This window comes from Micropterus dolomieu, linkage group LG20 (assembly GCF_021292245.1).
Source record: "Micropterus dolomieu isolate WLL.071019.BEF.003 ecotype Adirondacks linkage group LG20, ASM2129224v1, whole genome shotgun sequence".
NCBI lineage: Eukaryota > Metazoa > Chordata > Actinopteri > Centrarchiformes > Centrarchidae > Micropterus > Micropterus dolomieu.
Genome location: NC_060169.1, coordinates 20,274,142 through 20,293,925, shown reverse-complemented (window position 1 = coordinate 20,293,925; position 19,784 = coordinate 20,274,142). Strand labels below are relative to the sequence as shown.

At 40.4% G+C, this 19,784-nt stretch overlaps 1 protein-coding gene across 1 annotated transcript in view; it reads right to left on the bottom strand.

Annotated features, from left to right (window-relative positions):
• Positions 1–19,148, bottom strand: part of furina (furin (paired basic amino acid cleaving enzyme) a) — a gene marked incomplete in the record, with an annotated part of 76,220 nt that extends 57,072 nt beyond the window's left edge. Inside the window, 2 exon segments of the mRNA XM_046032287.1 lie at positions 14,138–14,469; positions 18,792–19,148. Of these exon segments, the coding sequence (XP_045888243.1) occupies positions 14,138–14,350 (213 nt within the window).
• Positions 19,149–19,784: the final 636 nt, after the last annotated feature.

Genomic DNA, 19,784 nt, shown 5'->3' with positions numbered 1-19,784 from the left:
ATGTTTCCCAAAGCCCAAGATGACATCCTCAAATGTCCACAACCCAAAGATATTCAGTTTATGTTCACAGAGGAGGAAAGATACCAGAAAATATTCACATTTAAGATAAAATTAGAATTTCTCTTTAAAAAAAACCCAACTATTTTGATAATTGGAGATTAATTTAAGAGTTGATAACTAATAAATCAATCATTGCAGCTCTATTGATATAATTGATTTGAACCATATCACCACTATAAGTGACAAAAGATAATGCCCTTGGCCATTTTTCTCAGTATAACCAAACATAGTTACTGCAATGTTCCTCTCAGCAGCCAACAGTTATGTACACTGTATTATTCCTAATACAACAACCCCCCCAGTTAAAAAACAGACTGTATAATGTATCCAATTCAGTCAGCAAAATCATCACACACACACACACACACACACACACACACGATAAGCTCCGTCTTCAATAGCAGGCATCGAGGGATTCAATTTCACAAACATCTGATGAGGAAGGGGGAGGGGGAACTGCAAGTCATTGATGCATAGCTTACATCAGCTATAAAATATTCATGAACACACACGCCACCAACTGATACTGTACACAGACGTGATGAATTCCACTTGCTTTGCAACATGGATAGATGACCTAGAAATAAATCCTGTGATTTAGAGTTTGTGTCACTCGACTGTTGAGCTCAAACAACTTTAAGGACTTCCACAAAGGGAACACGGAGAGACCTGACGAGGCTGTCACATCAATAAAACAGATGATATAACATCCTGGAAGAACAAACACTCATTTTTAAAAAGGATATCAGGAAGAAGAAGAAAAACTGTACCTCCAGCGCATTTAGGAACCATTTCTGCCAAGTTGGCAGGTTACCAAAACATTACTGGAAACATTCAAAAACAAATAAGCACCTACTCAGAGTGCGGTGCTGCAAGGAGGGAAACAGCCCTGCGCATGATTGGAAGCACTGAAAATTTCATTTTAAAAGGTGCAACAAAAAGCAAGGGAGTGAAAGAGAGAGGGAGGCGTTTGTTTTTTAATCAGTATTTGTGCCAAACAATATTTTGACACGATTTCTTTCAAGGCAGAACAAAAGCAACTGTGACGACATCTTGAGGTCGTTCAGGCTAAAGAAGAAAAGTGACAAACAAGATGTTCCTCAGATGCTAACATTGCAAAGACCTAAGTGTACTGCACATGCGTTTGTAAAGTGTACACCGTGTACAGCACAGCAACCAAACAGAAGTATCATTTTTCAAGTATCAAGTGTCATTTAAAATTTGATCATGGTGCACAGCAGCACAAACCCCAGAATCCTCCCAAATAGAAAACCTGCTTTCCCCATCCCCGGCAGTCCTGTGTAGCTCAACTGTACAGGTGAGAGCGACACCTGATCTGAAATCTAAATCCAGTATCTCTGCCACACTGCACCACAGCCGAACAGCTAAAAACTGCAGATCTGTTACAACTTAGCAGGACTCCTGTTACAAAGTGGAGGTGGGGGGGGGGGATTCACTTGCAGCTCCACCCAAATGCTGCATTCCTCCCACACTGCCTTCTCCATTAGGGTAGTTACAGGCCCTTAAGTGTTCACCTCATTGTTTTCATTGTAAAAAGGCTTATCAGATCTAAGCCCATATCCCTTTTTTTAAATTGCACCACAAACGACTGCTCCGCCTCCCAGGTCAGCTTGTGTGTGCCTGTGGAGGAGGGAGGCCGGGTCGCACAGGCCCTGGTTAGACAGGAGCGTCCTGTCCTCGTTACGTGCTCCATGACATGAGAAACAAGCCAAATAGCAAACCACAGACAGATCGGTTACCTCTTGACACAGCACGGAACAATGTGGCTCGCTTTAGCTGCCAGCAACTTAACAATTTAAGTTTGTGCAGCCATTGAACTGAGGAGCGATGTGCTACATATGAAAATGATCATTTAATAAGAAGCCATGAAGGAGTAACGCATTAACTGATATAAATCCTGCGCTAATTCATTTAGCAAGGATGCTGGTTTTCAGCAACAATAGCACACACACACACACACACACACACACACACACACACACACACACACACACACACACCTGGAAGCTGTCCAGTACAACCACCGTCTTATCTCGTGGCCGCTGGAGCAGATGGGCAGACGGGTAAGTGCAAAGTTTAACAGCCCTATGAATTGGCTTGTGTCTGTAAAGTGTTAATTTCCCCCTTCAAGATTTATACCGTTAGTGCAGGGATCAAATTCATGACCTGCTTCTTTAACCTTATAGTTTCTGGAATTTAGTTCAACGTACAGACAATTTAATAGCATTTTGTACGTGCTTTTCATTTTGGCAATTTTCCTTGGTGGAATGGCTGCTGGATAAAAGCAAAAATGACAGGAAACAGGGGAGAGAGTTTAAGTGCAACAAAGGTTCCTGGCCAGAATTGAACCAGGGATGATCCAGTTACTATGTATGAACCGCCAGGACACGAAGATGCTGCTTTGAATTTAACTTGATTTGAAAATACTGCTGGCACGCTACAGCTTATACTTGAAAAAGTAGACCTTTTTAATACCACTTGCTATGAAAAGATCTGATAGTTTTGATGAAATTATTTTCTTAATTGAAACATAATAGATCACCTTTAGGTAGCAAACAAGTATAGTAACCTGCAAAAAAGTAGGAGCTTAAAACATTAGTCAACACTATCCATCTGATTCGCTCCTGCCTTCTTTGAAAAATATTAGACTTTGGGGCTGCAACTAACCTACCTATTACTCTTTACATTATTTAATTAATCAGCCCATGAAATGTCAAAAATATTGTGAAAAAATGCCCACTACAACTACCCAGAGCCCAAAGTGACATCGTCAAACGCATTGTTTTGTACCAAAAATCTAAAACTCCGTTCTTTAGTTCACAGTGATACACTACAAAGAAAACATATTTTAAAAATGAAAGGCTGGAACCAAATACTGTTCTTCATTCTCTAAAAACTATTCTTGCATGGGAACAAAAAAAATGACTGAACCAATTAATAGATTATAGCTTTAAGAAGTGGATTCTTCAGCCACAATAGGTGGACTTTTGATTTTTTTTTTGTTAGAAAAATGTGATGATTAAAAATTGCAGCTTATTGCCATTATCCCTCAAGTTATTATCATCATCATCACATATAAACGGGAAAAAAAGCAGGTATTTCCATTTCAGTGCCGACATGCCCCGACCCTCTGTCTGTGTGAGTGTGCGTGTGCATACATGTGAGCATGCTGGGGGAGAGGTGCTTGTCCATGTATTTTCACGTCCCCTCAGCACATCTGGCTCTTGTTACAGCCTCTGTGACCTGTGTGTGGTTATGCTCCATCCCAGCCCCCATCGCTCCTCTGTGGGAGAGCAAAGTAATGACTGAGTGCTGCTGCAGTTCCCAGGACCCCTGGCAATATGGGTGTTCACTCCTTTGCTTCAGGCTGGAGATGGCCTCCTGTGGACCATTTTTTTTCCATCTTTGTCTTCAGAATGATGTCTTTTTTCCTTTCTCTTTTTTTTTTTTTTTTTTTTTTTTTTAAAAGAAGAATGTAGTGAAGCCAGTGGGTGCTTCATCATTACATTTATGTCATCCTGATACGTCTCCAGAAACACTGATTCATACACGGCCTTTAGACTTCTCAGGATGTTGACCTTTTAGTACTATTACTGTGGGTCACAACACAGACAGGTTTTTTCCACAAGATAGCAGTTATTAGTTTGACCTGATACAGTTTCCCTTTTGATTATTAACCTAATCCAAAAAGATAAAACAAATACAGGGTCACGAAATCTTATCAGGGTTTGAGATAATGAAAGTACTAACTAGCTGATAGGAAAAATCTTTTTGAGTGAAAGGTGCTTCAGGCCATCAGCATCCGATATCAGTTTCCTAGGAAATGCAATGTCTATACAAATAGTACTGAAACATTGTGCAAAACATCAAACATGTTGTTGTATTTGTATTAAAAGTGAAGACTATGAAGCTACACTCCTTGAAAATGTTGCGTAATAAAACACCTAAAGGACTGGCCAGAAATCTTACATCATAACGTCTGGAAAGTTCAGGGACACAAGTGAGTTTTAAAATCACTGGTTAGCTTTTTTCCCCTGCATTCTGACACCCAAAAACACACCCACACCCTATATGCATAAAAATAACAGGTTCAAAGGTGGATCAAATGAACAAAAGGCAATTCTCTGGTTGCCCAACTTTTTTTGCAGCTGTAAGAAATGTGTAGGCGTGAATCCATTTTGTTCCGTGACTCTGTGAAGCTGCTACTGATGGATGATGACAGACGGATTGAAGTGTACCGCTCAGTGCTCATTTCTCTCTCGTTATCTCTTTTAGCCACATTATTACAACGTATGGCGCTACTAAATCCTATCCGTACATTCATCTTCTAAAATGTGGCACACGTGTGTTTCAGGAGCAGTTCCATTATCTTATTTTGTTATATTCAGAATCAAATATGCACTGCCTCAGCAACAAAGAAGTTGGTGAGATGCCACAATCATGACCAAATGTTCCTGTACATGCTAATGTAAATACTGCCATGTTTTAAAAAGGTGGAGAGAGCAACTCTGGAGAAATCCAACACTCTGATATAGTGCAAACAACGTCACAGCAGGTAATGTACACTATGTGGACAAAAGTAAAGGGACACCCCTGTCCCAGTACTTCTGGGACAGGGGCTGTTTCAAGGGAAATCTTGATGCTACAGCATTCAATTTTACAGTAGTTCTTCCAACCGTTTGTGTTCGGCCTTTTCCTCTTTCAAATGTGACAATGTCCCCTTGAACAAAGCCAGCTCCATAAATAAGTGGTTTTCCCAGTTTGGCTATGTATTTAGAATGTAATGTCATAAAAGTAATGTGTATGTGTCCCAGTATTTTTGTCCATATTGTGTATCTAACGTTAGCCAAGTTGTGGGTTGGCAAAATGTTGCTATAGTTTCTGCTGCAAAGCTAACATGCAGAGAGGATGAGACAGTCCCAGAGCCAACACACCAGCTCTAAACAGCAACACTCACAACACTCCTGCTAATATAGCTAACATCACAACAAAAACTACGTCTTGGCAAACTAGAAAGCTGAAGTTCCGTGGGGGAGTCACTTAACGTTACCTGATACACAAATCATGGCTGGAATAGTGTTGTGTGCTCAGTCTAAGCCACTATGTTTGTTCCCTATTTACAGAGCCAGGGCTGTGTACAAGCACTGGATTTTTTTCCCCAGCACAAACACTGAACAGCTAGCGGACTGTGAGGAGATACCGGTATTTGCTGAATTTGACAAAAAAAAAAGACGTGTATTAGATTAGAATTGTATACCCCACCTTTGACATAAGAGCAATTTAGCTTCATCATGTGTAGTAAATTGGATTTCTGAAATGCAATGTCTAAATTTTTATTTAGAGAAACCATTAAAAGATTTCCTACACACCATGTGGATTTGCTGACAGATCACTTTCTTTCTGCCTTTGTTGTTGCCATTGTGATATGTTCCAAAATTAATGGAGAGATAAATTAATGGGAAAGTACATACTTACAGTTATATGATCAATAAAATTATTTTAATACACTCCACATTGTTTTGTGGTGGTAATTGTTTAATTTTAGGTATATAGGCTGCAAAGTCTTTCCTCTCAACACAGAAGTCCCCAACAGAGCAAATAGGATAAGTCGATCTCTGCAGTTCATTAACTTTCAAAGAAGAGTAGCTGCACTGAGATGAAGTGAGATCTGGGTCTGCTTAGCGAAAGAGAGGTCACAGTATGGAATGAAAAAGGGAGGCTCGCTCATCGACAGCAGCACAAGGACCAAAGGCAGTGGGACCAAAGACGCTGCAGAGATGCACCAATCTGCTGCTGATCAACCATGCTGAGATGAGAAATGATAGATTCCTCTCTGGATGAAAAGCCCAGCCTCATAATGGGTCCAAACAAGGGCCTCCATCCAACAGTTCTGACTGAACTGTGTTTGCAGAGTTATCATTACTGCACTTCAAAGCAGCACCATCTCTAAAGGGACATGCTCCGCTGGCTGTATAGGTCTCCAAACTCTGTTAGAGGCATCAGCTATCATTGGCTAAAGTAGGCCAGAGCCACAGCACACAGAGTGGCGTGTTAAAGATTAATGAAGATATTGCACAAGTAAACCAGCTTACAAAACATGCTTAAGCATAATCAAATATTTAGGAGGTGGCAATCTATATCTCTGGTGTGTTTGAGCCACGTTTGACTCAAGGACCTTAGGGTATAGTAAAGTATCACGGATGAATGGAAACAGTGATGCTGGTTCAATAGCTGGATTGCGTGAGATGTACACTACACATAATATATAATTATAGTATAAATAATAATATTAATAATAATAATATTAAAAAGGGTGAATGGAGAGGGCAGAATCAGCAAAAAGTGTATGAACACAGCAAAAATGTTCTCAGGCTCGCTATGAGTGTTTTGTCAATAAAGGAAGTGTTTATCGTGCAGACATGAAAAGGCATTTGTCATATTCATAATGATTAAGTGATGTTTGCTCCAAAGGTTGACTTTAAATTATCTGTCCACCACATTTCCCAGATATATTAAATGGGCTATGCTTTCCCAGGTTATGGCTCCGTTTGTGTTTACATTAGAATCATAAAGCACATCTTTTTTTCCCCCCTCCTCCTCTACCTTTAGAGCATAAAGTATCGCAAATATCAGCCGACATAAATGAGCAATAAGCCTCTCAGCATTAATTAATTCCTGAAAGGCTATTTCCATTTTTCATGTGGGCGTGTTTACGGATACGGCTGCATTTTTGTTGAGGAAAACCATATTATTCATCTCAATGAAGCTGCTGGAAAACAAATAAGTCACAGTTTTTCGTGACATTTCAAAAGTTCATTTCACACTGTGCTACAAAGTAGGATGAAGCACAGGCAAAGAGGCGTGGATTTAACCCTGATGGGGCTTTATGAGAGTGTGGATGCGTCTTTTTTCTGGCAGATGACTTGTGGCAATGCAGCACAAAAAAAAAAAAAAAAAAGAAAATAGAAATAAAAACCCTGTGTGACTGTACAAATCGTGCAGAGTGGCTCCTCTCAGTACTCAGCAGGGAGCTTCTTCTCCCATCAACTCTGGGCCAATCATATGCAGTCAGAAGGTTTTCTAGCTAATTTCCTCAACTCCCTTATTTACCCACAGTTAATTGCTTCATGTTCACACTGGTTGTACCTTGCAATGAGGCTTCAACTGAGAGATGGGTCCAAAATAATTTAGCCCTTATCGGGCAGCGCAGTTTAGCGGAGCCTCTAAATTAAGGTGTTGCCTGACAAAGACACAGTGAGACCTTCAACTATTACCATTTTTTGCAAGCGAGATAAAAAACTTCATAACAAAGTAGAGAGAATGGAGATTAGACAACCTGCGTTTGTAAAATGCATGATGTGATTAACTCCAGTACCAACAAATATAAAGCATACTATTTAAAAAAGGCACTTTTATGTTTCAACAAAGGTGAACGATCGTTTTAAGTCAACAAAACCTGCTCCTCAAACTACATCCAAACCACATTATTTAACCCAACAAATACAATAAATGCTACATGAAATTGTATATAAACTGTTTAATGCTACAACATAAGTTAATAAGTTATAAACACAGGGAAATTAAAGCATAATGCCTAGTGACTTTGTCTTTATTACCCTAGAGAGAAGGAAAAACAAATATGGACCACAAGTCAATAAAGAAAATAAACTCCTGCTTCACAGTAAAATTCTCCAAGTGAAAAGAACCGGTAACACAGCACAGTTAGATTTACCAAAGTGAGAAGTTGGTCTAAAAATACATTTGGTCATTTGCTCCCTTTGTGTCGGCAGATCACTTGTAAACACAGGCTTCATTTCAATGAGGGAACACATTTAAACTTCCACACAACTATCTCTGCGCTGCTGCCTCGAAATGTCTTTCCATCAAACATGCTGGTTTCTGTATAGTTAAAAGAAGAGGGAGTGGTTACATAGGGCCGGGTAAATGATATTGTTATCAGAGTAAATATTGTCTTGGATATCTGGGTTTCTGGACTTTGAAGGGATGCACAATGGCACGCTGACTGTAGCAGCCAAGTGAAATGAATCTGTCAACTTAATGAACAGGATCACATTACTGAGAGAAATACTTTATAATACATCATTTTCTTGGTCAAACAGCACCAAAAGTTACATGCAGATTATGTCACATTATGTCAACATTTAGGCTTTAATAAGAGATGTTGTAATATCTGATATTGTGAGGCCCTATGGGGAGTTCTCATTAATAGTAGCTTGTCAAAAATACAAGGGAAAAAATTAAAAAAAAAAAAATAATCAACCAAATGTGAAAGGAAGCGATTCAAAGTTCACCCTTCCACCATATCTTTTTTAGCTACTAAGAAATCAGGGGTCTAGATTAAAAGTGAAGTTCTCACAGATGCTGCTCTGTCATGAGTAACAGATAGGAGAGCATCACTTCATGTACATCACCAGAACGACAGATAATATCCATCTCTATCCTTCTTTAATCTTGTGTAGAATAGAATATTAATAATCTTCATAAAAGTCATCTAACCACTTCAGAAAGAAGAGAAGAGATCAGCACATCAGAGAGCGGAAATAGGCCAAGATGGTGCCATGGAGTACAGTGAGGGCACAGTATGCCAAACACAATCCTGCCTCACATGCAAAGCCTCGGGGTGGACCAGCAGAGCAAGCTATGAAGGCAGTTGGCCTCTAAATAGAGCAGCCGTGCGAACATAGCCTTTTTTATTCACCACCGTTCACAAGAAGGGGAGCGACACACTTCAGAGGAGTGCTACATTTGACTTTGAAGTGAGCGTAGGAATAGATGGTATCACCTTTTTCTTCACCTCTTATGAATAATCAAAGACAGCTTCTAAGGCAAATCAGAGATTTATTTTGCAGCCTCCAAACATAATGTCCCATAAACTTGAAATCTATTTTACATCTTTTTTTCCTTCCATGAATGAACACCAGTAACCTGTTTCATATTCCAGAAGGACGAAGCAGGAAACAAAACCACTGTTTTGGAAATGCTAATGACGCCCCCTTGTACAATACCTGACTGAAGCACAAGTTAAATGTTCATATAATTAGTAGCTTTACTATTCTACAATGACGCTAAACGTACTAATGCAATTAATCCAATGGCTGTAACTAGCTCAATACAAGTTAGAGCCAGAAGGCAACCTGCAACATCGCAAAGAGCAAGTTAAATACTGAGACTTAAGCCTCGTCATCAGTAAGGGAACTTTCATGAGCTACATACAAGATGGAAGAGATAGTGAAAGCCTGAGGCCACAGAGAGAAAAGGCTCAATGTTAAAAAAAAAAAAAAAAAAAAAAATTATATATATAGAAATCTAGCAGTTTAACCAGCAGTCAAGCATAACAAATAAAAAAGGGGCACTTTTGTAGTGGACCACAATTAATCAATTTTTAAATGAAGCCTTTGATCTCAAGCCATTTGAACGTGTTCGCAGATTCCACGATACTAATTCTTAAGGTTTATTTAACTACAGTGCTCCTTATCAAATCACTTATTACTCTCAATAGCAATCCCCCTTATGCCATTTCACTATTTATTTAAATACCAGTGTAATGGAGATGCAATTGAACCACACGGAGCACAGAAATGTAAGTTCCCCTTGAAAAACTGCATTGAAAGTCTGATGATGTGGGCAAGAAAAGATCTTTAAAATGTAAAATAACCTTCCAGAGATGCAAGTTGGCATTTAATACCCATTTACCACTGTGTGAGTCAGCCCTTTCTTAATTTTATTACTTTAACTTAGTTTTAATTAGACCACATGTTCTAAAAAGGGCCTATAATCTAGAAGTGAAGTCAAAGAGAGAGGTGTGATCCACTTGGTCATGGGAACATTTACTTTAAAAAACACAAAAAAAAGACAGTCCGCTTCATTCCATGCACATTAATATTTCTTATTGGTATTATCTATTGGATCTCATTTAACACTGAAGAGGAGGAATTGTAAAGCCATATGACAACTAATTAACAGATAGAGCAAAGAGGGGGTGTAACTCAGCGGAGACAGCTTAGAGTGCATCAGGTTTTTACATGATTTGCGGCTGTCAGACAGTGTTGGCTTAAAGTTCCCTCACTGACAAACGACCAACCTCAACCGCCACGTCGGCCATCTCACCTTGATTGATAAGTACTGACAGAAAAAGGAATAGACTTCCAAGTGACTTTTGGGCCCCTGACACGCCAAACCAACCTTAAAGAAGTAGCATCAACACAGACGGACAGATGCATCACATCAGTCAGGCAACTGTGTTCCTAACCTTAAAACATAATGGAAGAAAATAAAGTTTTATGTCAGGGAGGATCTGAACAGGCACTACTGTTTGTACTGCATATATATATATATATAGATATATAGTCACAGTAAATGGTAAACTCATGACAACAGGCGGCCAATGAACGCCTTACAGCAACTCAAGAACGACTGTTGGCATGATGGGGCAGAACCTTTGGATAAGGTAAGGTGGTAAGTACTCAGACTCAACAAGTTATCTTTATTTAGTAAACAAAGTAACATTTGAAACCAACAAAAAGGGGCGCTTCCCATCAAACTCCCCTTAAAATATAAAAGAATAATTTGTTAAAGTAATGACTTTAATTAATTAACTTAGCATGTATTTAAACAAATTAATTCAGAAATGTGACAGGCATATGTCACCATTTTCTGACATTTCATAAAACTAACAATGAATCGAGGACATACAGATAACAAAAACTAGCTGCAGCCCTAATTTTGACAAGCAGATACACACACATTACACCGCAGCAGCAGAATTAATTATGTGGTTTAAACAATTTTAAGCAGTTATTTTACATTTAAGAAAATCAGTATTATGTCATCACTAAGCAAAAATCACATCAAAAAAAATATTGATCCACTCGACAGGTGCAACGTGAGGTGCAACGCAGCTCGGTTCTAAATTGTCTTCTTAATTACTGTGTTCACAAAAAACCTTCATGACACCTTTGTGACAAACTGCTCCATGTGTCACAACCAGAGGAACAGCTTTGACATGTTTCGGAGACAGGGTGTATGGATGCCGTAGTTTGAGGAGTAGGAACGAAGGCAAAACAAAAAACAAAAATCATCAGAGCTGTAAAACCTGGCCAGCTGCAGTCTTTGATCCTCCCCTCAAGCTCTCCTGTCTAATTCCAACACCTGCACACACAAGCAGAGTCAGATGCAGAGCTAATCGCACAGCCCCACAGTTCAAACTCGCCATGCCTGGCCACACATAGCTCACAAAGCAACTCAGCAACTCACCACCCCCCCGCCCTTAACTGATTTGTTTGTTCCCAGCCATAAAGTAATGGCTTCATTTTAATCAATGAGCAGTGACGTACTGGAATGCAGTCAGGGTGCCGCAGAATATGGCATCTTTATTTTAGTCATCACTTGTGCTTATGCCTCCCCTTTCAAAGTTAATGAACAGAGAGAAGGCATCAATAACATGCTGAGAGCTTAACAGATGTGGCATTTCCATGTCATTTACTGTAAGGTTTATTGTGGCTGTGTCATGTTGTCACGTCTCAGACTGTATGTGCCAAAACAGAAAGGCCTCCCGACGCCTCTCGTCTAAAGCACTCAACTTAATTAGGTCTGCAACTAAGGATTATTTGAGAAAATAACCAACATTGAAAGTAATCAATAAATCATTTGGTCTACAAAATGGTCATCACAGTTTCCCAAATCCAAAGGCGCTGATTGACTAATCAGTGAATGGACTAATCGTTACAGCTCTAAACTTAGCCCATGTCATCCCGTGAGGGTGGCAGAACCAGGTTCATCTTGATGATTTTATCTGAACTGATGTACCACAGGAGCCTCCTCAAGTAGAGAAAACACACACACACACACACACACACACACACACACACACACACACGGTTCTTCTCTTTAGCATTAATAGGTGTGTGTTCCATGAATTTCTGTTTGATACAGTTTTATAAGTACATGGGTGCAGTTGCTTTGTCTGGATTCCTCACGGTCTACGGGCAATACATAGTTTAAGGGTTTAAGTGTGTAGCATTACTCATTAGTCTGCATGCTGTGATTCAGAGCACAAGTAACATTCCTGGTCGTGACCACTGAGACCAAATGGTGCAAAGAAGAAAACAGTTCCCTGGAAAAGTGGTGAGACTATGGAACCAAACATATGCAAGGAGAGCCGTCTGATGTCTGATTAGTTAGTTTTTCATTTTCTGAAAACGTGCAAACACACATTTAGCATGAAAACTATCCTCACATTCCTACTTTATATATAAACATCATTTAGTGCAGAGTCACACCTGTAATTAAAGGGCTAAAAAAGGTATATTGTGCAATCTGCAAATTACAGTTGGGAGGAACAGATTATCGTAAAATGTTGTATATGTCACTTGATATTAGAAGTAGTTGATAACTCATCATCATTGGTTGAACAACATCAACATCTGCTAGGTTTTCCCCATCTGTCCAGAATGAGTAGGTCAGCTGGACAAAGGTTTAGAAACTTTGTTAAATTGAAAGAGTTTGTGGTTGAAAGAGGAATCAGCAGCAAGGTTAAGTGCAAAGTAAGTAGATCGGACACCAAATCAGATATTCATTGCTCAAAAATGTGCTGGTAAAAAGCCAAAAAAGCACTTTTGTTATAGCAGTAAAATTACCTGTACTTCTCCCATCAGGGCAAATGACTGTTAAGCACAATATGATTTAGGTTTAATAGTACACAAAACGAAGAAGACTCTCTATAACAAAGACAAGGAACACCCTTCTTTAGTCCTACTGAAGACTACACTATTTTAACAAGTTGTTTTTTTAGGAGAGGACATGATGAATTTAAAGGATAACTTGGCTAATAAGTTTCCACTGAGATCAAACAGGAAGTCACAAGAGAAGACGTCACTGAAGCACACAGGAAATGTTTATCCGTACATCGCCCGCACCTACTGTGCCTGGAGAGCTACGGGCATAATAAGATTTTAATAATTTAAACCTTTTACACACAAATTTCAGCATAAATAAAAAGGCCAAACGTCCACTCCCGAAGCATACTGCACCTTACATTTAGTGTTTTATCCACCATTTACTCAATTGCTCAATATTAGGGCTGCAACTAAGGATTATTTTCACTGTCGTTATTATGTAGATTATTTTCTTGATTAATCGATTACTTGTTTGGTCTTTAAAATGAAAATGGTGAAAAATGTCAATTAGAGTTTCCAAAAGCCCACAATGATGTCCTCAAATGCCTTGTTTTGTCCACAACCTAAAGATATTCAATTTACTGACAAAGACTAGTAAAGACACCAGATTTCACATTTAAGAAGCTGGAATTAGACAATTCTGACTTTTTTTTTTTCTTAGAAAATTACACAAATCAAAATACCTGGCGATTAATTAAATAGTTGACAACTAATTGATTAATCGCTGCAGCTCTACTCAATATGCATTTCTTCTTGACTGTCAACACTAAAAGCATACTGTGTATGTTGGTGAAATTCAATCAGCATTGTAGGTGTCAGTAATTTTAGACTCTGTTCCCAGCTTTAGGCTACTGTCATAACCGGTTCACCAACAAGCAAACCTGTAGTTGTGACGTGTTTGTTCATGGGTACAAAAAACACCCTGCTCCTTGTAACACCACTTCCATGAAACAATATCTGAATGCAACAAATTGAACTGTTGAAGAATGAAGCACTGACAGGATGTTCAGTAGCTGGTGGCCACATCATTTACTACAGTCATACAAAAGGCAGAAAGGAGACGAGATACTCCTGCTGCACTTAGCTGTCTGACAGCGCAGCCAACAGGAAGCCCCAATACAATTAACTTTAAATTAAGAATTAAGAATCATAAATAACTCGTAATGATCATACATGAGTGCAGGGAACACCGTATAATAGCAGAAAGTGCATTTCCTTTCATGCAACTGTTCAGGAGGCTGAGTCATAATGTAGTTTCATTGTCACATATATCCCTCGTTTCAGCACTAATAGTCTTTCAGTTCTTTGACTTTCTCATTATGTCTAAACATTAAGAGCAAAAAATGCAGTTTTTTACTTACATGTCCGTAGTTGATGAATCCGTGTTTGCTGGCAATCTGATCAGCTTCCTCCAAACCTCCAGGTATGTGGACAGCCCATGTGTTGGTGTACACCTTCTGACCCAGTACTGGTCCCAGCCCAGAAACCAGCAAGATAAATAGAGGAAGCCCAAGTAGCAACTCCAGCAGCCTGAGCCTGTGGCCTACTGAGGGTGATGGAGGGCCAGAAGCCATGGGTTACTCCTAGTGCAGCAAAGTCTCTGGGCACAGCACCTCTCTGAAAGGCCGCGGCTGCCCACGGTACATGCAGGTGCGCAGACAGACAAGGAAGGGGGGGGGGGGGCACAGCTCACCTGACAGGAAAAAACAAAACATAAAAAAGCGTGTTTACATATAGTGATGGTTTACAGTGGTGAATCATTCCTTGTGATCCACCATGCCCATAAAACTGCAACACAAAAGGAGAGTGTGTACCCTAGAGGTGTCAAGATCCACAGGGAAACTATTCACATAAGGCCAAACAAAAAACACTTAGTACAAATTTGTTCTTCCCTTAACAGTTGTTTCAGTGTTTGGTGGAATAAAGAACAGAAACAGAACCCCCCACGCAGCGATTCTGACCGGGCGTACTACAGTCCAGCTAAGTACAGGCCTTCGATAATCCCACAGGAAGCAGTGAGCAGGACGTCAAGGCCAGACCTGATGTTGTGGTCAGACGCACGGCAGCAAATGCTGACGCTCCCCCGTGGGAGGATACAGTAGATGAGGCTTGTGAAAGGAAAATGCTTAGGTATAATGGCTTGGCGGCAGAGGTGGAGAAGCGTGGTTGGAAAACTAGACAACGCCCTGGATGCTGAGGGATCATGGCAGAGTCAGTCTCACTTCGAGGTGATAGCCACTCGAAGGTGGAGTTTAAATGTCTGAGGCAGCCGCTGAATGGCTGTGGCCAAGGAGAAAAAATAAAAAATAAAAATAAAAACACACACTTGAAAATGTCAGAGCAAAATGTTTGACTACAGCACATAGCTCCTTTTTTTAACCTACAATATAGTGTGGGGATTTCCTGTAGTACAGCAATATATCATGTGATAGTATAGCTACAGTAGCCAGAGCGAGCGTAATTGTTTGCTGATGCAATTCTGCCTCTAAACTGTTGTTTTTGAGCCAGGAGAGTCAGCTGAGCCTTCAGTCCCTTTGAGACTATTTTTAAGTGCTAACTCTATTGTAACCCAGAGCTGGACTGCACTGAATACAGTGCTCCTATTCTGTCTTCTACTGTACACAGTCACATTTGTTCTCCTGATGCAAGTGTACTGCGGGACAGGGTTTCCCATCTTTTTGCAGTTGTTATAGCTTTCTATAAATCACTCCTTCTCCTGCGTTAGCCATCCAATGAATCTCACTGTGCCATTATGCCACACTCCAAAATGAACAAACAAGTTCCTCGACATTTCCCTGCACAATTAGTTGTGAAGCAAGACTGATGTGTTTAGAGGTAAGCTGGGACATTTTGCTGTGCACTCAAAGAGTCATTTAGTATTACATTACCAAGGCGATTCACATTAAAAACACTCCAACAATTCAAAGCACCACATATAAAAGGGGTGAACATCACTTAATTTCAATACATTGAAATAGGTTTATATTTTTACATAAAACTGAATTAATAGTTCAGTATATAGAATGGTTTTATTTTATTTACCCTGACTGTATGAGCAATAACAAGGTAAATTACTGTATATAGTTAAGTGTTTCCCCAAGCGCTGGTTGCCTAAACAGCTTCAAATAACAACGAACATGTGAGATACACTGAAAGAGCAAAGCTTCAGTCCTAGATCTTCATCTTAACAGAAGAATTACTCTCTTACTGTTGGTTGATCATTTTCCCATCTGGCCAGTTAGTCAGAAATCTCAAGGAACTCCCTTGATAATATCATTTCCTCTTGCATACACTGTTAAAACATCATTGCCATGCGCTGACACATACACGTTCTGGATACTGTCACAGCAACTCAGCTTGATTCTTCATTGGCCACATACTTAACACAGAAACAAATACACCTACTGAAAGGTTTCACAACACATTAAGTCCATCTTAACCTGCATCATTAGCCATCAGTGAGCTGACAGGTCAGCCTGGCTGTGAGTTGGTACGACAAGGTGCTAATCCATGACAGCCACTTCAACAGGAGGCGCTCATTTTTATTTCTTCTTTGCTGCACCGTTAAGCCTATTTTATAAACACATACAAATCTAAATTAAGTAGCGAGGATCCACACTGAACATTAATTACAAAAATTGCTGCCCATCTGAATTTTCCATCATTTTGAAAGGCTCAAAAGTGAACTCCGGCTATTTAAGACAATATTTACCAAAGTATTTATCAGATTTTATCAGATTTCCAGACACACACTGATTTTAAGCACAGGCGCTTGTGACCTCATCTGTGCGCTCCACCACTCTGTTTTTTATGCCCAAACACTTTAATGTTTGCGAGAGACAAAGGAGAAGCCGACTGTCGCGCTGTGAGTGGTCTTTAGTGTTACCAAGGTAAATGATACCATATGCCAGACTGTGATAACAGAGGTTATAACAGAAAAAAAAAAAAAGAAAATGCACCGAATTATAATTAGCCAAGTGTCATTAAACCCAAAAGGATAATACCAGCCTCATTAGTGCACTCATCAGGATGTTTTAAAAAGGAAACTGTTTACACCTCATCAGTTTATTATTTACATTTTAATGAGATGAAAATGAACTCACATGCATTTAGCCCACATGACCCGTTTCTCACACTGATATCTTGTTATTGCTGCCGGTTCTCACACTGTGACACACATGAAACCAAAACCTCAGAGCAGGAACAGATCGCCCACTGAATGACTGGGGAAATGACAATAATAATATTGATAGCATTGGTAATTCATGAATATTCCATAAAACACACTGAAGAAAAAAAATATAAAATAATCACACTGCGTTCACTGCTGAATGAAAGACTTTCCCCCCTTTAAGCGTGAGAGTAATAATGCAGCAAATCACTGAAGTGTATCTGTTCTAACACACACACACACACACACACACACAACGCATGGTCTTCAGAGTAATTACTAGCTGTAATCCAAAGACTACACTTTAAACATTTTGACTATTTGGTTTCTTAATAAGGTTTGATACATTTGCCTTGTTTGCTCTCAAGTTAGGGCCTCAGGTTGTAGTGTTATCTGAATCTACATTTCAATAAATAACGATGATAATAATGAATCTACATCACGGCAAGGGCACTTATTCTGCATGTACAGATCAGGGACACCCAAATGCTTTGGCACAAAGCTTTCACTGCAAGCTGAATAACACAAAGACCTTGACAGAGAATAGAATTCAAATGTTTTATGGCAGTGTGAGAGCTTTGGGACCTCTGTTGGAAATCCACAGGTGCTCAGAGTAAAAGGGGGGGGGGGGGGGGGGGGGGGGGGGGGGGGGGGACAGGAAACAAAATGATGGAAATGTTCAGAGCTGTGTAAATCCTGATCCTGGCACAATTGTGGGGCCTTTTTTCAGGATGCTGAGAAGTAAAAAAACTGTTTCAACTATTAACATCTCCTTTGCCACATTGTTTGCTCTCCTGAACAAAGGCTTTTAACAAGTATTTAGAGTGTTTTGCAACCATCTTCATGAGTGAGCATTTATATTTTTGTGAAACTCATTTGAGGTCTAATGGCTTGACTTTCAGCTAGCCCGATTAGAGTGCTTGCAAACAAAACCTCTGATGTCTGATCTTCTTCTTCCTACTGTTGCATTTTTTTCCCCTCAAGTATTGTCATCTATCTACTTCTTCCCACTTCCTGCAGTAAAGTCAGTGTTTTAAAGAATCATACAAACATGTCCATAATATTTTCTACCCCACAGGTAACACAAGTTTTCCAGTTTTCCAGTGATAAGAATGAGCACATTCTGGGAAATACAGTATGGCAGTGTTCACTCAACTTACAGACAAGACTGCAACATCTTACAAGCAAGCAGTCCGACACACACTCTTACTGTCAGGACAATGTGTGTGCATTTGAGATGTGTTGTTTTCAGTTGGTACATGTATCTGCGTGTAAAGGGGCTCCACCAACGTGTTAATCCATAGTGATCAGCAGCTCAATATTGCCTCACTGGAGAGGTGAAATTACAGAGTACTGGAGGCACAAACAACACAAGGAGGTCACTTCCCATAATGAAGAGCACTTATTTCTAAGCTATATCTATGGTGACACTGGATAGCTGCAGCTCAGTTACACCTCCAGCCTCCCAAAAGATGCTTTTCACATAAAATGAATACATCCGTGCAGTTTCTGTTTCAACCCAACAACATCAGCAGTGTTTTGCGCTGATCAATTCTGAGGTCAAAGTTCAGTTCTAAAAGGAATCTACGTGTCAAAAGCTTTTAAAATATAGCCTACATTTTTCAGAGTATAACATTAAAAGTGAGCTAAAAGTGTACGTGCGTGAAGAGCAACACGTACTGTGACACCATTTGGAGCTGAGTTTGACGTTTCAGTTCAGGAAGCAGGGGAAACTTGTGTCGCGCAGGGCCGTAAACACGTTAACGTCCATGAGCTGAAGTTAAGAGGTTTAAAAATATCAGCTGATAGGGGTAAGGCTGCGAGCTCGCGGTCGGTGGACTCACCTCACACGTGAAGTCCGTGACAACAACACGTAGTCATAATGTGTCTCGAGGAAGCGGCTGGAGCTGATCTGATGAGGATGATGACGACTCCTCCGCTTTGACAAATATGTCTGAAACTGTAACCGTGATTAACGTAAACTTGACACCGCGGAAGGCTGACCTGCTCTCTCTCTCTCTCTCTCTCTCTCTCTCTCTCTCTCTCTCTCTCGAAAACACACAGGTGCCTCCCCCTTTTTTTTTTCCTTCCTCTCCTCTCATCCACCCCTAAGGAACATTTCCGACCTCTGCTTGCTCACATTTTCACTACTCACACCGACCCCAACGTGATCACGAACGCCACAATTTTTCGCAGGAATAACCACAGAAACCGAACGCGGCGCAGTCGACGTCACCTCGGCATGAGTGAGCGAGGGAGCCCCCCCTCCTCTAGAGCCGACACAAACTGACAGCAACCGGGATCAATAAGGCAACATGCCGTCCTGTCCTGTGCCAGGGCCCCCGGTGGTTCTGTACCAGAGCCGAGAACAGAGCAAACTCGCCGATCAAGCAGCACAAACAAGTAAAAAAAAAAAACACAAGCCAGAGCAGAAGGGAAACTTACAATCGGCTCAACTTACCAGCTTCCTTTTTACATCCTGCTCGACCCGGCTTGTTGTTGTCTCTCACCGCGGTGTTAGATGAGACGACGGCACGGCGAAGCGACTGAAAAATTGATAACAACGAATTGCTGGTTATAAATAGTCATGATACCCCTCTGGTGTACCGCTGAGTGGTCCGTACAAGCCCCAGGAAATACGTCACGGCCGCGGACAAAGTGGAGACGTTGGAGCAACACCTACCTACCGGCCAGCGGCGCTGCGACACCTCCACCTGCTGGTCACAGGCCGCACAGCACCCTTACGTCCCGATACTGAGGCTGTGGCTGGCAGCTGCCAAACAAGCTGTTTATTCACAGATGGGAAATGTTTTTATAGTATAAACACTTAATAGACG